The following is a 19,892-nucleotide window of genomic DNA, read 5'->3' as shown; positions in this document are numbered from 1 at the left end:
GTGAGGTGTACAGTGTAATCACATTATGCAGTCTCTCCTACTCTAATAATTATAACTAATCACTGGCAGCAGCTAATGTGTTTGTTATAACAGGTTGCATCTTCAGGGGCATATAGTGCATTTACAATAAGATGTCTTCATAACAGAAGTAACTATGGGTTCAAGTTTCCCAACCCGGAGCCATGCTGAGAATTTAAAAATCTCATCAGCACATCTCCTCAGTTCTGTCACGATAATATAGCCCATTTTATATTCATGTATCCATGTCTTGTACTGTCTGTGGTAGACAGAGCCTCTGTAACTGCTAAACAAATGGCTCTGGCTTGTTTGTTTCTAACAGACAAGTTAGGCACTCTTGGAAAGCTATTTTCTGCTCATAAAATGCCTAAAATAGCTTAAATGTAATGTTGGATTTCATGACCCGAATGGTTATGGGCCCGTAATCTCTTGATAATTATATGTGAAATAATGCAGACACAGTGTTCAGTTTGTGTCTACAATTCAACATATATGGAGAGTTAAGTGTTTCATAATAAATAAATTATGGATGAACATTTACTTGGGATTATATGTAGCAGCTCTTCCAAGGAAATTACTCTTGCTCAATCATGAACTCAACTAAATTCTACCTAAAAGAGCATTCTCAGACCTGTGTCTCTATTTTCCTTATAATTAGTATTAATTACATGGTTATTTCCAGGAAACTCTTCAGGAAATTATTAATACATTTATAGGAAAATACAGACCAGTGTTCCCAAACAAAGTATTATTAGAAAATTGTTTTTTTTCACACATTTGGTAGCCTGTAACTGCAGTTATAACCCACCAGGGGGCAGTAGACACCTTTAACACAGGCCATGACCACATACATCAGCCATCCAAACATAATTGGCTTTGCAGGCCACTCTGAGCTTAATATCTTATAACAGGCGTGAACCACTGTTGAAAATCATTAAGAGTAAGCAGTCGGCCAGAGGAAATCAAAAAAAGAGGGGGAAAAATGCAGTGATGAATATTAAGCAAAGCGAGACCACACATTTATTCTAATTACTGCTTAGAAATAAACAAATGAGATTGAGGAGGATGAAAAGAGATCCGGTGTGTAATTTTTTCCTGCTCCATTTATAAGAAGTGTTTCGTTCTTTAGACGCTTTTCATCATGAGACTCTGACCTTGTGTTTGTAGACACCCGTTTATAGACGCCGCATACATGACATCATCACTTTGAATCATTTTCCCCTTTTCTGTCTTGTAGAATCACATCCACAGACACAGAGCATTATCTTTGGATGGGTCCACAATGCACTGTTAATACTCGGTGGCACGTTATTCTTATCAGCTCAACAGCTATTGAAGTGTCATCTTTGAGACATGTGGGACTTTTTTAGTCCAGACAGGGTTATTGAGACCATTGTACTGTAACCTAAATTGAAGAGATGAAGTGGTGAAAAAACGGGGAAGAACATCAATGGAATCGATTTACAATCCTCTTTATCTTGCATCAGAGATGCAGGTAGAAATTGCACAATCTCTGCTCACTGCACAACACCAATGTCATTCAGATCAATAGAAATTGACCCTTGTACAAAAGGGCTTGGGTTGTCTGGATTTGTCCCCATTGGCAGAGTACAATGTGTGGTATTACATTTTCACCACAATACCTTTTGAATGCAAGACCCTGTCATCCAACTGCAAATTACTTTTATATAACACAGCACCTAAAGCCAAGCAGTTTAGTATTCACCGTGTGCGGCCAGAGTGTGTCTACACATTTCATAGCCAGGTTGCAGTCATATTGCTGTGGAGTCATTATGGCTCTGATAAATGTGTGTAGATTGGGATTGTGTGAGAATTTAATTGAATGTTCACCAAGTGTCCAATCATAGCTTAGCAACCGTAACTAGGCTGGTATGTCTAGTTTTGCACTTGTAAAAGAGATATGATCCATAGTTATCGTGCATTCCCGACTAACTAGATTACTACCTACGTAGTAGTAGTAACCGAGCATATGTGTTATTTACAAAGGCTAGAGAGGCATGTCATTAGCTAGCTACAATATTTTTGGGGGTTACAAGTTACGTTTCCTTTTCTCTTGTAAAAGTGTTTGAAATAAGAACAACTGGAAGGGCATTTCGGAGAGCGCAGACCTTCACCAAGGCATGGTCACGATGTTAATGCATTGTGAATCTTACCAGTCAGGAACTCATTTTTAGATTATTCTGACACCACATCAATACAGCACAAATACCCGCTCTCATGTTAACGAAGATGAAAAATAATTTGTGTATCCGACCTATGATTCGGATCCACTTCAAAATTGAATTCTTCTTTGGCCCAATAGCAACCTAGAAAACCACAAAGTTTAATGAAAATCTGGCCAGCAGTTTTTCTGTAACAAACCGAGCCGAAAACGTAACCTTCTTGGCGGCGGTATTAAGCATAAATCTAACCACTGTGTTGCCTGTTTTTCATAGTAAGCATCCAAACCATCCAAGGGTTATGTTAGAACAAATAACATTTTAATTAACTAATATACTTTTGTATTTATAATACAGTACTAGGGCTAACTAGCTCTACACTGAAATGCACAGACAATGCTGCTCCTTAAATGTTAGCAAGGATGCTGACTGGAAAGTAACTTTAGCCTCAGTCTTTTAGCACAATATCATGTATGTGTAGCTGTCATGTGTAGATTTAAGAGCCATTTAGATGATTTCTTGTTTTCAAACTAAACCAACAAAACCAAATGAAGTTTTAGCATTAGCTTATTTAGGGCTTAGCGAACAGTCACTTGGACTGCAGGGCAAATTAAGGTTAATTCTGTGTTTTTTAAACTAGTTCATGTCATATTTTTCAATTCCTGCTCAGTATTTTTTTTCTGTCAAGTGCCGTACTCTCAACATCAGAAAGGATAATGTCAGAATGTGATACTGGTGTTCTTGATATACCACTAACCTGCAGTCGATTGACCTCCTGACCCTGTGCCGAGCGATGGATACACTCATGGTACTAACAAGTGAAGTAAGATGATGCATTGGGACATTTGCATTGATAGGAGGCATCTGTCAGGGAGAATCAGTCACTATAAACTGACATTATGTCATTCCAGTTCCACTGAAACCACGTTACTCACAGCGATACTTTGCTTCCTGCACAAACATGTTTTCTTTGACGGACAATCGACAAAAACTATTGTTGTTCTTCCTCCTTATATTCTGCTCTGTCTGTTCCTTGACAACCTTGCTAGATGGTACTGGAAAGAAAAAAAGTCAGATACACTTACACACTAACATGCCATGTGTAAACTGGAGTTGTTAAGAGAACAACAAGAGTGCTTTTATTGAACCGTTCAGTGTGAGTCCGTGGTGAATGTGAATCTGTGGGAAGGGGGCAGGATTATTTCAAAGAAACCTGCTGCAGATTCTACTTCGAGCAAAATGATTTCCTCCACAGGCAAATAATTGTTTGTGTCCTAGTAGATGTTCACCGACTGTTTTGCAGTAATGACAGTATGAAATTACTTCAGTAGAGGTGGTCAGGCAGTCAGGCTTCATTCACGGAACTTTATTTTAAAGGGGTGATAGAATGCAAAACCGAGTTTACCTTGTCATAGTTGAATTACAACAGTTTGGTGGGTAAAAAGGACATACAGAGAACCTCAAAGTCCCATTGACACCACTTTCCTATGCACATCTCACAATTTGAAACTGCTGCTGAAAACAGGCGAATCTCAATAAAGCTATAGTTGACGTCAACTCGGTGGCTGTACCTTATTTGGCTCTTCCTTGTACCTTTGTCACGCCCCAAAATTTACATAGGCCACTGATCTGGGACCAGTTTGTCTTGTGAATCTAGGTTGCGCAGCTCTCAGAACTTTTATACATTGTTCGTCTGCTATTTCATTACTAAATTCACTTCTGAGACTTTTTTATGCGATAAATCAACTATGTAGAGCTCAAATATGTGCCGTTTTACGAAAATTGATGGCTAATTACAAATTTAGTCCGACTGTGTCGGAGTTCAGGAGCTCTGCAGTCTAAAGTGACAGCGGCCAGTGCCTGCCTGGGTTGCTGCCTCGTTGCCCGGCCTGTCCTCCTTCACAGACCCCGCTGTGAGTTTCAACATAAATTTAGTATATTTACATCCGTCACAGCATTTATATCACAGCTACCTTAAGGTCTTACAAAGCTAACACTTTTGTCCGATTTCAATTTAATGCATTATTGTGAATTTTAGAGGTCTTGTTAGGAGGAGGCTAGCTAGCTATGTTTCCCATTCAGTCCTATGGGAAAAGATTGCGGGGACAGTTTCGGCATAAATTTAGTATATTTACACTTTGAATTTGTGACGACATTTATATCACAGCTACCCTAAGGTCTTACAAAGCTAACGCCTTTGTCCGATTTCAATTTAATGCATTTTTGTGAATTTTAGAGGTCTCGTTAGGAGGAGGCTATGTTTGCCATTCATTTCTATGAACCCAGAAAAGACTTTGCGCTGGGTATGGAGCCCAGCGGGCTGCCGGCCGTGGAGCTCCGTCAGGGCAGCGGCATTTGGTAGTCCAGTAACCTAGAAACGGTGACTTTGCGCTGGGTATGGAGCGCCGCGGGCTGCCAGCCGTGACAGAGCTCCATACAGCTCACAGCAGGGTCTGTGAAGGAGAACAGGCCAGGTGGCGAGGCAGCAACCCAGGCAGCACTGGCCGCTGTCACGTTAGACTGCGGAGCTTCTGAACTTCGACACAGTCGGACCAAATTTGCAATTAGCCATCAAGTTTCGTAAAACGGCACATATTTGAGCTCGACATAGTTGATTTCTCGCATAAAAAAGTCTCAGAAGTGAATTTAGTAATGAAATAGCAGGCGAACAATGTATAAAATTTCTGTGCAGTGTGTGTGAGATGGTGTGCATGGAGCAGCACGGAGGGGACGGGCATTCATGAGCATGCCATATAAGGGAGAAAACCTGTCATTTCAATCAGGCCTATTTCACAGGGTAGCATTAGGGCCCATAGAACAGCACCCGGGCCATTTTCAGCCCAACCAATGTTACATACCCTATTAGGAGACCTTAAGGAACAGTGTTAAATACCCTATATAATCATTCTATCACCCCTTTAATGTAATTTTTAGAAAACTCTAAAGATACATAAATGACATTGTACACAACATAATATTTTCTATTGCAATATTGGTTTAATTTTCCTGTCAAATTTCAATTGACACATTTAATTTTTACTAATTAGGTAGAACTTGCTGCTAAATTATTCACGCTCTCTCCCATTAATGCCTTTAAAATCAGTTGGACAGAAGTAAAGGAAAGGGGAAAATCTGCATTTCAAAAACAGCAGATGAAACTACAGGACATGTAGACAGGATCCCATCTAATAGGCTTTGAATATTTAGGAGCCCCCCCCCCCCACGAGACGGCATGCTATCCTTAACAGGCAAAAACCCGGCAGCACTTGGTGATGGAACCCGTTCTTTCTCTGGACTTGCAGATGAATTTGCATGACATTTAGCTCCTCAGTGCCAGGATAATCAGCTGAGAGGTTGATTGAGAGGAATCCAACCATAAAGGCCCCACCACTTTTCTTTCCGACTTTTTCTTCTACAAAATGGCTCATTTTGATTCTGTAATTTGCGCTGGCATTCCTTTTTCCCCTCAAGTGTGCCCATCACAGACACACAACAACCTGATATGTATGGAAATGAGTGCATCCCCCAGGAGACGGAGGGGATAGAGGTGTCACAGTCAATGAAGCCAGCTTCATCCTGTTGTGGCGCCATCACACATTTACCATGAAACCATTTAGCCAGCTGCAGTTAACTGCAGGTACCATATGGATCCTTTAGGGGCCAGACCTAATTTCCCCATCACCATGCTATGATGATAGCATAAATGATCATCACCACGCTAATATATAACACAAGTATACACCACATCAGTTAAGCCATGGGTAGTTAACTGTCATTGTTGTACGGATGGATGGCTGAGCTGCGTTCCAGAACAGTGACAACATACGCTGCTTTGTGCTCCATTCAGCGCTGCCAAGAATGACTGGAGGCATCTGTAGCTGCTCTGCATTGCTCAGATCCTCATCTGGTGCTTATGAATATCTATGAGAATACCCAGAGTCTATGGGTGAGAAACCAGGCTAATGAAGACATTCTGCGGTGTAAATACTTTCATTTTGTTTGTATATTTAAACCCAGGCTGCTAATTTATTGTTATTAAACATGTCCACATCATTACGAGCAGCCTTGTTTCTTTAGATGAGTCCTAAAAAGTTAGGTATGTGGCAGCTAGGAATCTAATCCTTCCTCACAACATAATTACTTCTATCTCATTAAAAGATGTGTGTGCACTGAAATGAAGTGTCATCAGTGAACATCTTGGCTCCTTAAAAAAGTACAATATCTGTGGTATTCCTATGCTCTATGTCGATGGAATGCTGTGCCTCTTGGCTCATTGGGAATGGGGCCATGTTTTGGATATCTTTTTTGCTTGGGTAGCTCCATCTGGTCCTGGCACCAGTGCGCTTTGCCCCCGCCCAGGAGTTCTGCATCCCAACTATGTGTTGGCAATCAGCAGAGATGTTGGCAAGGCGTCAGGCAGTGTGACATTCTCCCTGGGCTTGTTGACTGTGTGTGTGTGTGTGTGTGTGTGTGTGTGTGTGTGTGTGTGTGTGTGTGTGTGTGTGTGTGTGTGGGTGTGTGTGTGTGTGTGTGGGTGTGTGTGTGTGTGTGTGTGTGTGGGTATGTGGGTGTGTGGGTACATGTCTGTGTGTGGGTACATGTCTGTGTGGGTACATGTCTTGTGTATGAGTGTGAATGTGTAGGCATGGCTTCCTTTTAGTGTGTCATAATTTTAGACTTCATCCTTGTTCTTTTGTTTACCCTGTAACGCTAAGAGAACTCTAACAGTTTCCCCAAAGTAGATAACATAGATACTGTACAGTCACCAATATTTGTTATAAGATTATTTTTGGGGGCATTTTTAGGCCTTTATTTCCACAGGACAGATGAAGACATGAAAGGGGAGAGAGAGAGGGGGAACGACATGCAGCAAAGGGCCGCAGGTCAGAGTAGAACCCACGGCCGCTGCGTCAAGGAGTAAACCTTTATACATGTGCGCCTGCTCTACCAACTGAGCTAACCCGGCCACAGTCACCAATATTTCTTACAATATTTACAACGTAATAGATGAGAGATTGTATTTTTTTTTTTTTATGCAAAATCAATATTGAATGGCATACTATATGTTACATCTCACAGGCATATCCTGTATATAGTCAATTTCCCCCTCTGTATTTTAAATATGGTTCACATCGTAGTCTTAGGATATAGGTCGATGTTTCAGTTTATTGCATTGACAATTACATACCAGTCATTCTTTGTTGGAGCCTGCTGTTATTTCCATGTGATGGCTTTCTTGCAAGACAAAAGAAAGAGATATTCCTCAAGTTTATCCAGGCAAGCAACCTCTATTCCAAATCTTTTTTTATTTATCTCTTTAGGAATGTCAAGCAATGATATATGAAAAAATAAAAGCCCAGAAAGTATGAAACTGGTCAGCAATTTTGCCTCCAACATTCAACAATTTTGGAAATATCAATAACAAAGTCAGGAACTAAAGTTGGTAGTTTTAGCCTGGCTTTCCCATATTTTATTTTTATCAGTCGAGTAGTTTTTGGAGTTTTGTATTTTATTGTATAATCTTAATAACAGATGTTAGTTGTATTTAACCTTATATGCATCAATGAATATGTTGACCAAATTAGGTCCACTATCTGCTTTGTATAATTTATTTTCCAAAGTAATGTTTGACCTGGAGATATCTGCAGAAATGTTATTGTTTTAAGCTTATATTGAGTCAAGAGGTGTTTCAAAGACCCCACGACCAAAGGGTTTAAACTCTCCATCATATGCTACTTATTTTCATTGTTGAAGGTGAATTTTAATGTGACCTCTTTGTTTCCAGGTTTGACGTGGCAGGACGACATCACCCAGAAGATCATCTCTAGAGAGCTCTCCAAACTGAGGACCGTTCCTCTCCGCCATCAGGCCACAGCTCCAAGCCCCCTGACCACCTACAGCAGCTCCAGAGACAGGACACTAAGCAGAAACCTTCAGCAATACCTGAAGGGCTTGAGCTATGTGCCGCAGTCTGAGGTCGATGGACAACATGGAATCCAACGACAGGGAGCCAACGTTCAGGTAAGAGTCTTATACTCTGTAGACTTGTAGCAGTTGCTGACTTAGAATGGATTAGACAGGTGTGACAAGTGCACAAAAATCATACAGGGTAATAATAGAAGAGTTTTAATGAGAGACTTAACGGGGCATGCCACAGATTTTACACATGAAGTTAAATGTACTCTTCACAAGGAGTACTACTCAGTCTGTGAAAACAGTTGTATGATGTCTTCTGTGGCTCTGAAAGGAGCTTTCTTAAGTTTTGTTGGGTTATCTATAGGCTTGGGCTTAAGATTTTCTTTTTCAGAAAGCCTCCTACAAACTGGAGGTGTGTGGTTTGAAAGACGAGCACATTTATGAGGCAGGGTTATGGAAGATACAGTGTTTTTGGAGCTTAGTCTATACTAGAGATACTAAATTTCAAGATATCTCAGCCTCTGCTGCTTCAGTTTTGACCATTTTTTAAATCTGTCTCTGGCAGATCCCTGAACTTCAAGAAAGTGACATATTAAATTGTTGGAGTCACCATTTAAGATACTATGTTTTAATGTCGTAATGTAACTGCTAGAGATATTACATTTAGGTCCAGGGTTAAGGCTAGAAATATTGGTCCACAAAGTAAACAAAAACAAAACAAAAAAGGTTTTCCTTGGCTGAATTATGGAAGGGCCTCTTCCTATTCCTTTTGAAAAAGAGTCAGTATTTCTTTTGCTGGGGTCGCCCTCTTGTCCCCGCAACGCTTTTGTTTCTTGCTTTCTGTCTTCGTCTTCCACTCCCACTGAGCAGGGACCCTTTTACACAAAGATCTTCCATCACCTCTTTACATTATTCAATCCTCATTTTTAGGGTGGAACCCGGGCTTTGTGTGCAATGTGCTTTGCATCCTTCATAGCCAAACTGCTTCCTGCTGCTGTGTCAGTGCAGCCATAATGCAAAGTTGAAGAGTTCAGGACCTTCCTTATTGATGAGACGAGGTCCTTTGTTGTGTAGTGTGATGGAAAAAGGCAAACATGGTTAGCATGAATGGCAGAGCACCCCCGTCTCGCTGTGCTAATGCCATTATGGCCTCTCAGTATGCCGGGCTCGGAAAGACTGACATTTTCTCTATATACATTTGAAGGACAGAAAATGGCACCAAGGGAGATAGCTAGTATAAGTGTCACAGAGACATGGATAATAATGCTGCTCAGTGGATCGGATATACTTTATGCTGAATTTAAGTGTGGGTCCTTATGATTCAGACGAAAGGAATTATTTATCTTCCTCACAGAGAGAAGAAAGGACAAAATCACACATTTTCTTGCCAACATTAATACCAACAACAATGCCAAAATAGTTAAAAGGCCTCTAGATGCCTGTGTACCAGTGCGTTATGATGTGAACACATAATTCATCATGTGTCAAATATAAATTCATATGGCTAAATCTGAAATCCGATGACTCACTTCTTTTTAGATAAGGGATTGCTGCTACTTCTCTGACAGAAGGGATATGCTTTTAAAGTTTGTTGTGGAAATGCATGAAATTACTCTTTGAGTGACACTATCTCATCTATGATTCCATAATGCAATTTCCAAGGGCAGTTGTCTTTGATCTAGAATCCCTATTCATATCCTGTCCTGTCTAGTCGAGCCCAGGTTGCTTCTCTTTTTATACTAAAGCCTGTCACAACAATGCTGACCCAGCGCAACCCATCTAATGTTTTTATTGGGGGAAAAAACTATTGCAGAGCTGAAACTAGGTTGAAGATTCAGCATATGAATATTGTCACTTTAGCTTCACTTCATTCATTCACAATGACATTGCTAGCATTCTGATGTTTAGAAGGTGTAATGTTCACCATCTTAGTTTAGCATGTTAGCATGCTAATCAGCACTAAACTCAAAATACAGCTGAAGCTGATGGGAATGTCATTAGTTTTGCAGCTATTTTGGTATCATAAACATCTAATTACACTTGGCCTAAGGAGGTATATGGACATAGTTACACATAAGAAAAAAAAGTAATTCATGAAAGTCTTGTGGAAATATTTCCATCAGCCGTCCCCAGAGCCACGCCTCTAGCATGGCTACATAATGTTTGACATATTAACAATGCTCTGCATGTGCTAAGTGGCATTTTGTGTTGTAGATTGAAGACATCAAGTCTGAGGATCATTTGGAGCCCAGCCGGTCAAAACCGCAGCAGGGCTGGAAAGAGACCACTATCTACAGCCATCAGAAAGGAGCTGGCCAACCTCCAGTCACCAAAGTATTCAGACAGAGTGGAGAGGGCAGACACCCCAAGCTCAGTACAACCTATTCCAACCGGGACCCAGTAAGGAGCAAACTGCTATCCAGCCAGCTGGAACGGCTTCTTGCAGAGGTACCGAGCACTCAGCAGAGCTCCCCAGGTGGCAAGGCTGCGTGGCCCAAAGGAAAGCTCCACTACCTCAGCTACATCCGGCCAGCTCCAAGCAATCATGCAGAGCCGCAGTCTCAGGTGGTTTTTGGCTCCAAAACCCAAAGGCCTGATCTAGACAGACTTCTGCTCAAGGCTGGCTCAAACCAACTGACCGTCAAAGAGCCTCTTAGTGTCATGGATGGTAAGATCCACTTTTTTCACACTGGCTTTTATATTTGCAACACAATGTTCCTAATTGTTTTGTTTGTTTCTTTGTTTGTTTGCTTTTTTTATGGAAAATTGTGGGATTTTGTTTTACATTTAAGTGATAGAAATGTTCTCTTGATTGTGGGTTTTCATTCTTCTCTCTTTCCTGTCCAGAGCGATTCATCCATAATATGGTGAACCAGCTGGGAAGGCACAGCATCAACATGGAGGCTTTGATTGGTAAAGACCTGGACCAGCTGGCTGGGGTCATCACAGGAGCGCTGCAGGAAGTGGATGAGGAACGGCCTGTCGTTGGGGCACAACCAGGACCAGGAGCCGCTGACTCCAGGGGGGACATGGAGGGTAACAGGGACCCACTGGCAGCCATGCAACTGAATCAAGACCAGGACCTGAAATCAGACAAAGGGCAGGATCTAAACCAGAAAGACACACTGAGAATGAAACATCAAGGTAAGTGTCTTCTGCTGAGAAAGAGATACTTGTGGATTTATTTTCTACCATAGATATAAGAGTATAAGGCATTCTAAGTTTATAAATACGTCAATAATGCTTTGGTTGTATAACCCTCATAGAAAGTGCTGCCAAATGTATTTTTGAGTCTTTCATTTTGAGTCATAACTGTTTTTTCATTGCTAATTACATAAGAGATACACTTCAGTTTTCACACAATCTGCTCACATAAATTGTGTTTGTTTCCAGGCCAACAAATAGACGGCGCAGACAAAGAGACTGTTGACAAGGTGAATTTAAAATTATTCTGCTCAACCAACAAATTGGTTTCTCAGGGAGCGAGCCATGTCCAAACTTACACTTTATTCACTTTTGAATGGCTACTTCAAATAGGGATGATTTAAAAGTTGTGAAGACTAGCATTTACTGTTGAATTATAAGAACTTGAAAGCAACTGCAGGATCTTATAAAATACTGTTGTCTACCCTCTATATTTTCATTTAATGGACCTTTAAAAGCGATATGAATGTTGTTGTCTGTTGCTCAACTCTTAGTAAGTAAATATAGCTACTGAATGCACCCTTTAATAGTAATAGCAAAAAGGAAGTCATTAGACCTTGGCCCAGCACTCAGATATAGAAATGTCAGTGAATGCAACACAAATTCACACCTTTTAATTGATTGACATATCTAATAGAAGTCTCTATTCAAGTTATGAATTCATTTTCCCCCAGAATGTAATAAACTCTCTTCTAAAAGCAAACTAAAAGTAATGTAGAAAATGTAGTAGAAAATGCCTTCACTACTCTAAAGAGAAATATTCTTTGATTTAACACAGCATGCAGCCTTCTTCTCCAAGCTGCTTGACTACCTCAACATGGAGCCCTTCGATGATGCTCCAGAGGTCAACATTGGGCCACCAGCTCCACTCCGGAAAATGGTTGGACAGGAAAATGTCCAAAGCCGGACGACGCAGGGCCAAGTTCTGGTACCCCACCCCTGGGAGGAGAAGACCATCCCTGTGAAGGAAGGCTCCACCCTTCGTTTAACCGGTGGTGCAGATGGGCCTGACGCTCAGGTGGACTCAGAGATCCAGAGGTGGATGCAGGGGAATCAGGCCCCAGCGGGGAAAAAGCAGCTGGAGGAGCCGCAGAAGAAGGACATGAGAGTCAAAACTCAGCTGGTCCACGTGGCAGTGAAGGAGTTTTCCAGCAGAGGGAAGGACAGGCACTTTGGCTACATTATCACCGGCAAAGAGTGAGTATGATACAGATAATACAATATCACATATTGATATTACAATGATTCAGATTGTAATATATAATTTCTATATCATAATATTTTGAAACAATATTGTATCTTTCTAGCCAAGAAAGGATACACATACAGGGTGAGGAACCTAAGATGGTGCTTCACCCCTGTATACAGAATAACAAAGTGTAGTTTATAAAAAATTAGGGCTGTCAGCATTATCGCGTTAATCGCGATGCGATTAAGGGGGATCAAGCATAATTTTTTTAATCGTATTAATCATATTAATCGCGTCTTTTATTCGCTATGTCTTGGATAAGTACTTCATTACCCACAATCCTGAACAATCACACAATCCCACAGTGATGCCTCTGATTGGTGGAACTCATGCTGGTGAGGAGGGGGGTGTCAGTACCCGATCTGTGCTGCCTGCACGATCTGTCACGAGGATTTACGACACTGCACAAATCACGATCACGATCATGATCACGATCTATTCCACACTTCTGACGTTAACCTCTGCCGGGAAGCTAACGTTAGTTTAGCTAACAGCTAATTCGGCTAACCGCTAGCTGACAGCTTGATTCAGTCTAAAATAACGTTAACTCAAACTTAACACTGGGTAAAGCCATCTACAACTGACGTAACAGCCGTTATATATGTTAACGGTTATTTTCAGGTTATTTTCAGGTTTTATTTTGAGGGTCTTTTAAAGTTATTACATGCTGTCAGCTAGCGGTTACCCGAATTAGCTGTTAGCTAAACTAACGTTGGCTTCCTTTGTTCATTGGTGTGCGGTGGTTTATGGGAGGAGTAGTTCCTTTGCTCTGAGATGATGCTATGTACACAGTCTTGTACCTTTGACTTTTTTGGGATTTTCTGTTCGTTTTTTTACTCGAAATGATACGTTGTATGCTTATGAGTCACGTACCACCTGGTTAGCCTAAGGCATGGTCTAAAACTCTTTATATACAGATTTTTCCAGACGTCAATGGGAGAAATGAATGGGAAATTTACTTCCGGAACCCAAGTTTCTCTCAGAGGAGGGGCGGGACTGTTGAGCTCTATACTCGACAGCAGCTAACGTTAGCCTACCGCTAGCTAGTAGCTGGATTAAACACGGTTACAATGCTGACAGCTAGGATTCCGACACCGGGATGTAACAATCTGCAGCTGCTGTTGTCAGAAAAACACAGACGGTGCGTTCAATGAAACTGGTAATTTACAGCTTCTTGGTGCATTCATAGTTGTTGGTGACTAGATTAAATATATAATAAACAAATACAAATCTTAAAATCAAGTTCATAAAGTCACTTTCTTTTCATTCATTTGATTCCCAATCAAGATACACTGGTAAGAATGGCTTTTCATTCTTTATTTATTTTTTATGTTTTCACTTTATTTTATTCTATTTATTTACTTATTTATTTTTAAATTTTGGTCTGATCAGATACCTCTTTATGTTACTATGTAAGTCTAAGCTGACTGTTTATGATAAATAAAAAATAAGTAAAAAAAAAAAAAAAAGAATGGCTTTCCATTGTTTATATGTACTTAAAAACAGTTGTGAAATGCAAAATAATAGAATTTTAATCATGTGATAAAACATGCGATTAATCGCGATTAACTATAGAAATTCAACGATTAATCGCGATTAAGAAAATGTAATCGTTTGACAGCCCTAAAAAAAAGATTAGAAATTGAGGAATGAGATGGTAGGTGTCTCAATATTTATAATACATACTGTACAAATAATGATTATAATGATTACCTAAAACGTAAAACGTAATGATTCTTGTATATTAAATATGGGCTGGATAGCCATTTAAACTGACTGCCTGCACCTAAATGCAAGTAGAAAGATCAGACGAGTAATCATTACAAATAATGAGGTGCCTTTTATTAGAATTTGTGGGCATTTTATTATATTGCTGTTTGTGTTTTGTGTTTGGTCTGTGTTTTCATGTTGAGTTGTGTGTATTTGTATAAAGGTTCCTCTAGTTAGACTATAAATCGTGTGGTATGGGACATTGACCAATGTTATGTACTTGTTCCAATAAAAATAAACGCAATAAATGCCTTAAAAACAGAATTGCATTGCATTGTAGAGTATAAAACACAGAGATGTGCTGTGGCAGCTGTCCTATGCAACATTATAGATGTACTGTCTGTGAGTTGCAGTCATATTAACTGTAGCTTTACTGTCGACAGCAGTGCAGACTCTGTCACTAGATTGATCTACAGCATGTCATTAACCCCTTACATGCAAAAGTCATCCCTGACAACCTTGTAAAAGCCACTGTCTTGTTCTTAAGTGGTTATTATCAACCAACGTAACGGTGTAGCTCACAGTTTTATATAGTTTACCGCTCCACTCACCAGTCAGACGTACGGCTGGACCCGTTTTAAGGCAGACTCATTTTACACACCTTAATACCAAGCATATGTCTCTTCTTTGTTCAGTTACTTAAAACTGCCTTTAAGAGACATGATGTCTGTCTAAAGCCACCCACATATTCCAGTCTTTATGGAAAAGAATACTGCAGTTTGAAATCCTTAGTGTGCGCTGCACCTGATTACAAAAGCAGGGATGATAAATCCCTTAGTGTGTGGGTATTACTGTGCTGTATTACAGCTTTAATGATGATACTTTGTCAGGAAGGGTAGTTCCCTCCCTCTCCTTCTCTCTCACCTCTCAGTCAGCTCAGGCTCAGCAAAGATAAGTTCCTATCGACTGTGTCTTCCCCCTTGGCCCTCTCTCAAATCCCTTTATGGCGTTATCGAGTCCGGTGTCAGTGCGTTGTCCTTCACCTGTTCAACGCACGTATAGGCTCATAAAGGAACGATGGCACAATCTTTGTCACCTTATTGCCACACATATAGAAATGCAGATTGAGACGTAAACCCAGTATGTAGGTGAGTTTGTGCCAGAGGAAAGAGACAGGTCACCTTCTAAATAAAATATCTTCACCTCCTCCTCGTCTATCCTCAGCCCACCATGTGGACACCTATAGTTGACCTATAGAGGGCTCTGCATTTGCTGCAGACCTCATGATTGCACGGTTGTTATCCCCAGCTCCTTCGCACCCTGCAGAGAGGCTACGCAAACCTGCTTATCTGACAGCTCCTGACATTGTGGTGGTGATAGTGGGGGGTTTGGGGAATAGGAGGGAGGTGTAAGGGGGGAAGTGGAAAGGTATGGATAGAAGAGAAAGAGACAGAGAAACCCAAGGGGAAAAGTGCTTGCATCAACAACCAAGTCACTCCTGGAGCTCTCCAGTTGCTCGAATTACCGCAGAGGGATGCAAACGTGTCTGGAATTGCTTCGGAATCTTTAACTTTCAAAACCCCTCAAACAAGTGGAGAAAAAAGAGCCACCCAAGCTGCTGTATTGTGGTGTAAAATGCAGGAAAAACAATAGAATGTCTCAGCATAATTTTAGCCTTGAATATGTAAAATTATTGTGAAACTGTTTTTAACTGTGAGAGGATGCTGAATACCTGGAAAAAAAATGAAACATACAGTATAGCTGATAATGCACTCAAAACCCAGCACTGTATGGAATTGGTTCCCAGTTCATTTCTCATTTCTATGCTAACAAAATTCGAGCAATGTCTCATTATGATCCATGCCTTTTTGGTGCATGTCACCTTGCAGTCACTTGGCACTTTCAGTGATTCCAGTTTAAGCTGTCAGCAATAAAGTAGCTTTCTGTGTGGGTTTGTGTTTGTGTGTGTCTGCCCTTCTCATTTCCTCCATCCAGCGCGTTGGCCTGCAGATTGCCTTTGTTTGGTCTATTTCCTTGGCGATTTACTCTCTGAGTGAGAGAGCAGCCTCGGACTGAGCTGTGATGAGGCATGGCTTTATCAGACCACCATTACACTTCACCTCCATTCCATTTGCACCTTATTATTCTCATCTCACCGTGAGGGCGCGTGCGTGCCCGTGTGTCTGTGTACTTTGTGTTATCATGGTTTACTTTGGGTGTACGTGCTCGCGAGAGAAAGTGAATGTGGCGAAGAAAAAGAAAGATGAGCGAGAGAAAGGGAGAGAAAGCCGCGTTCATATGATACAGCCATTACACCTCATGCAGGTTCCATTTGCACCTTATTGTTTGTCTCATTGCTGAAAAAAGCAGGTGATTTACCAAGCCTGAAGAGGCAGCTGATCCCTTTTCCCTTGGCATGGCTCTTTGTGTGTTTGTTTGTTTTTGCGCGTGCCTGTGTGTCTGTCCACGAGTGTGTACATGTGTGCAGTACATCCATTCAGACAACCGTGGCTTTTCTTGTGTGCAATGACCCATTTGTGGTTATGAATTGTGGCAGCATCTCCCTAAATAAAATAGCATTTTAACGGCTGAATAGCTGCGTTGATGTTGAATGGGTGTGGACCTCCAAACGTGACGTCCAGCTGTCTGTGTGTTTCTCCCCCAGCTCCCTCACCACTGACCAGGGCTCGGATCTGATGGAGCGGCTGACACAGAGGCTGAACCTCCATGCAGCAGACCTCACCCAGCTCTCGTATGTACAAACACAAACACCCTGTACATGCCCACATTGTGGCAATAACGATTTACCTTGCAGTTTACAAGCCATTCATCACATAAAAGATAATTGGCCACATTTAAAGCATTTCAAATGGTTTTGTTTTGTGCCTTTGAGCTCGGGGAAACAGAGTGAAGGTTGTCCAGAAGTTGCAAAGACTGTTTGTGTGAAGACATCTGTGCCAAGCTGCCAGAGACTGTAGGTATTTGTTGTTTTTCTGACCTTTTGGAGTGTTTGACTTCTCGCAGGGAGAGAAATCAGGCCTAATTACCTCCAGACACATGCTCATGTCTCCATTGCATTCAAAACACTGCCTCGCCACTATTGTCAATGTACGCCTTGTCAAAAAGGGAGCAGTCAAGCCATCAAACGACTCTCAGTGAGAGGTGAAGAGAGAGAAAGGGAAGCAGCAGTGGATCGAGAGCTGAGAATAGAGAAAGTAGTCCAGCAGGAGGCGGTTAATATATTAATGAGCGGGCAAACTGTCCTTGAACCCGAGCTGGTTTGTGCTTGTACCATGGTTCTGCTGTACATTTGGTGTCAGCCCATGTAGCAGGCAGAGGAGATGTGTTCGCCTAAGATCTGACAAGCCTTTCAAGATGCTCCTGCAGGAGAAGTGAAGTCTGGGTGGTTCAGTAACACCCGCAGCATATGAACACCAAAGCCACTCACTGCAGTCTGCGGCTGTACTCTGGCTCAGACAGCACTCTCTGTATCTAGTGTTCAACATTGAAAATACACAGTGACCTTAAATGCAACCAAGGAGACGTTCTGCTCCCCATCTTTAAATTCAAGCTTTGGATTTAGTTTCAATGAGCAAGAACACCAGGACATGTCATCGTGCCGGCACTGATTGAGTCAATCTTGTTATTACACCTGTCATTTCATATCACTCAGAATCAACTCCTGATGCACACAGTAGTGATTGATGTTGTTATTTGGATGCGGATGAATAGCCAGTGGCATTATTGCAATGTATAAGCATTCATATATCCAGTGGTGGAAGAAGTATTCAGATCTTTTACTCAAGTAAAAGCAGAAAAACTACAATAAAGTACTACCTTATTACAAGTACAATTACAAGTCATGCATTCAACATTTTACATTAGTTAACGTATAGAAGTTTTATCAGCAAAACGTAGTACTCATTCTGCACAATGTATATATATATATATATATATATATATAAAATTTAAAATATTATATTATTGGCAAATTATTACTGGTTATTGTTATTTGTGCTGAAAAGGGCTCAGTGCTAATTCAATATTATCCTTGTGGAACATAGTTCATTATAGTGAATTGAATTTCATTATGTGGTTTTGCATTTGTATATTTTGACACGGAAAAACGTATTAATATCCTGATATTAATTCCAACCATATCACCCAGCTTTACTGATGCATTAATGCAGAGTTTTCAGACTGTGAGGCACAATTTTCGTCAAAATTAGTCTTCACTCTGAGTCATAACTCAGTAAAAACTGAACACACAGACATGATACATATCTTTCCAAAGATACCATTAACAGCTGCTTAAAAGTCATAGAAAAAAGACCCTCCTTATATGTAATCCCAGAATTTGCCTGAGAATCATCACATTTTTAAGCTTTCTTCAGTATCAATATAATCTAGTGATAGTTATCTCTACACACATGGGTACATTGCAAACAGGAATGGCTAATAGCTAATTCAGCATACTTTTAATGGTGCCAATTTGTCAAAACTTTGAAAAACCCCTGCATTTATGTTGTAGCTGGTTAAGGTCAAGCTAATTTTGTATATATCACTTTCTAGTTTTTTTTTTTCTGTGTCAAGGCAAGAAGAAAAAATGACAAAAAAGGATAGAAATACAGACAATTTTAAGTAATTAATATACCAGAGTAAAATTGAATACAGAGATGTAGATACATTTATAATTTCTTATTTTACTATGCACGCGAGTAGGTGTATGTGTGCATATGGGAGTTGTGTGTGTAGAGAGAAAAGAGAAGGAAACAAAAGAACGGAATGAAAAAAAAGGGACATTAACAATAATAACGATAACAACAATCATAGGGAGAAAGCGAGAGAAGAGAAAAAATAAAGGTTAGGTTGCATCTCCGGTCGAGCCCCTGGGACGATAGATGTGTCGGGGCAAGCAGGACAGATCCGGAAAACTGGATCAGGCCAGAGTTTTATTTCTTTATTCATTAATTTATCCATTTCTAATTTAGCCTCCCTTTCTTGTATCCATGTATCTATCTATTTCGGTTTTATTTCGTTTTGTTTGTTTTTCTCCCTTGTCCTTGCTTTCTCCTGCTTTGGTGATGGTGTAGTCTCACAACAAATCATCAGATGATAAGTTCTATCTGTATATCTGCATCTTCAAAATGACTAGTAGCTATACTGTTAGTGTACTTAAAAGATATTTTCCTCTTAGGTTTTTGTACAAGGTAGCATACATTGGGAATACTGTATTCTAGTACAGTACTTGAGTAAATGTACTTTATTCCACTTTTGCATATATCCATGATCACAGCGCATTAAAACTGTTAAGCCAGTGTAAAAGCCACAGACTGATCTTAAATGAGTATTCCACACTGTATTACACCTCATATTGATAACAGTATTCTATACAGATGACAAGTACAGAAAATGTCCTCTTTGTTGGGCTTGTTTATCCCCATTCTCTTTCCTTATACAAAGTAATGAAAGCGCATTTATGTAGAAATAGCCTAGATGGAGGGAGGTGACACAAACCCATTGTGCCTCTTGCTGTGTGGCCACGGTAGGTGAGTGTTTGAAAGCCTCTGTCTAAATATGAGTCGGCTCGAGTATGGGAGCTGGGTCAGAGCACG

At 40.6% G+C, this 19,892-nt stretch overlaps 1 protein-coding gene across 1 annotated transcript in view; it reads left to right on the top strand.

The window, feature by feature from the left end:
• Positions 1 to 19,892, top strand: part of ptprn2 (protein tyrosine phosphatase receptor type N2) — a 130,722-nt gene that overhangs the window by 23,535 nt on the left and 87,295 nt on the right. The window contains exons 4-9 of the mRNA XM_078280574.1: positions 7,984 to 8,219; positions 10,329 to 10,782; positions 10,962 to 11,258; positions 11,508 to 11,548; positions 12,097 to 12,515; positions 16,943 to 17,029. Of these exons, the coding sequence (XP_078136700.1) occupies positions 7,984 to 8,219; positions 10,329 to 10,782; positions 10,962 to 11,258; positions 11,508 to 11,548; positions 12,097 to 12,515; positions 16,943 to 17,029 (1,534 nt within the window). The remainder of the gene's footprint in view (positions 1 to 7,983; positions 8,220 to 10,328; positions 10,783 to 10,961; positions 11,259 to 11,507; positions 11,549 to 12,096; positions 12,516 to 16,942; positions 17,030 to 19,892) is intronic.

The sequence above is a fragment of the Sander vitreus genome, chromosome 22, assembly GCF_031162955.1.
Source record: "Sander vitreus isolate 19-12246 chromosome 22, sanVit1, whole genome shotgun sequence".
NCBI lineage: Eukaryota > Metazoa > Chordata > Actinopteri > Perciformes > Percidae > Sander > Sander vitreus.
This window is presented reverse-complemented; position numbering and strand designations above follow the sequence as displayed.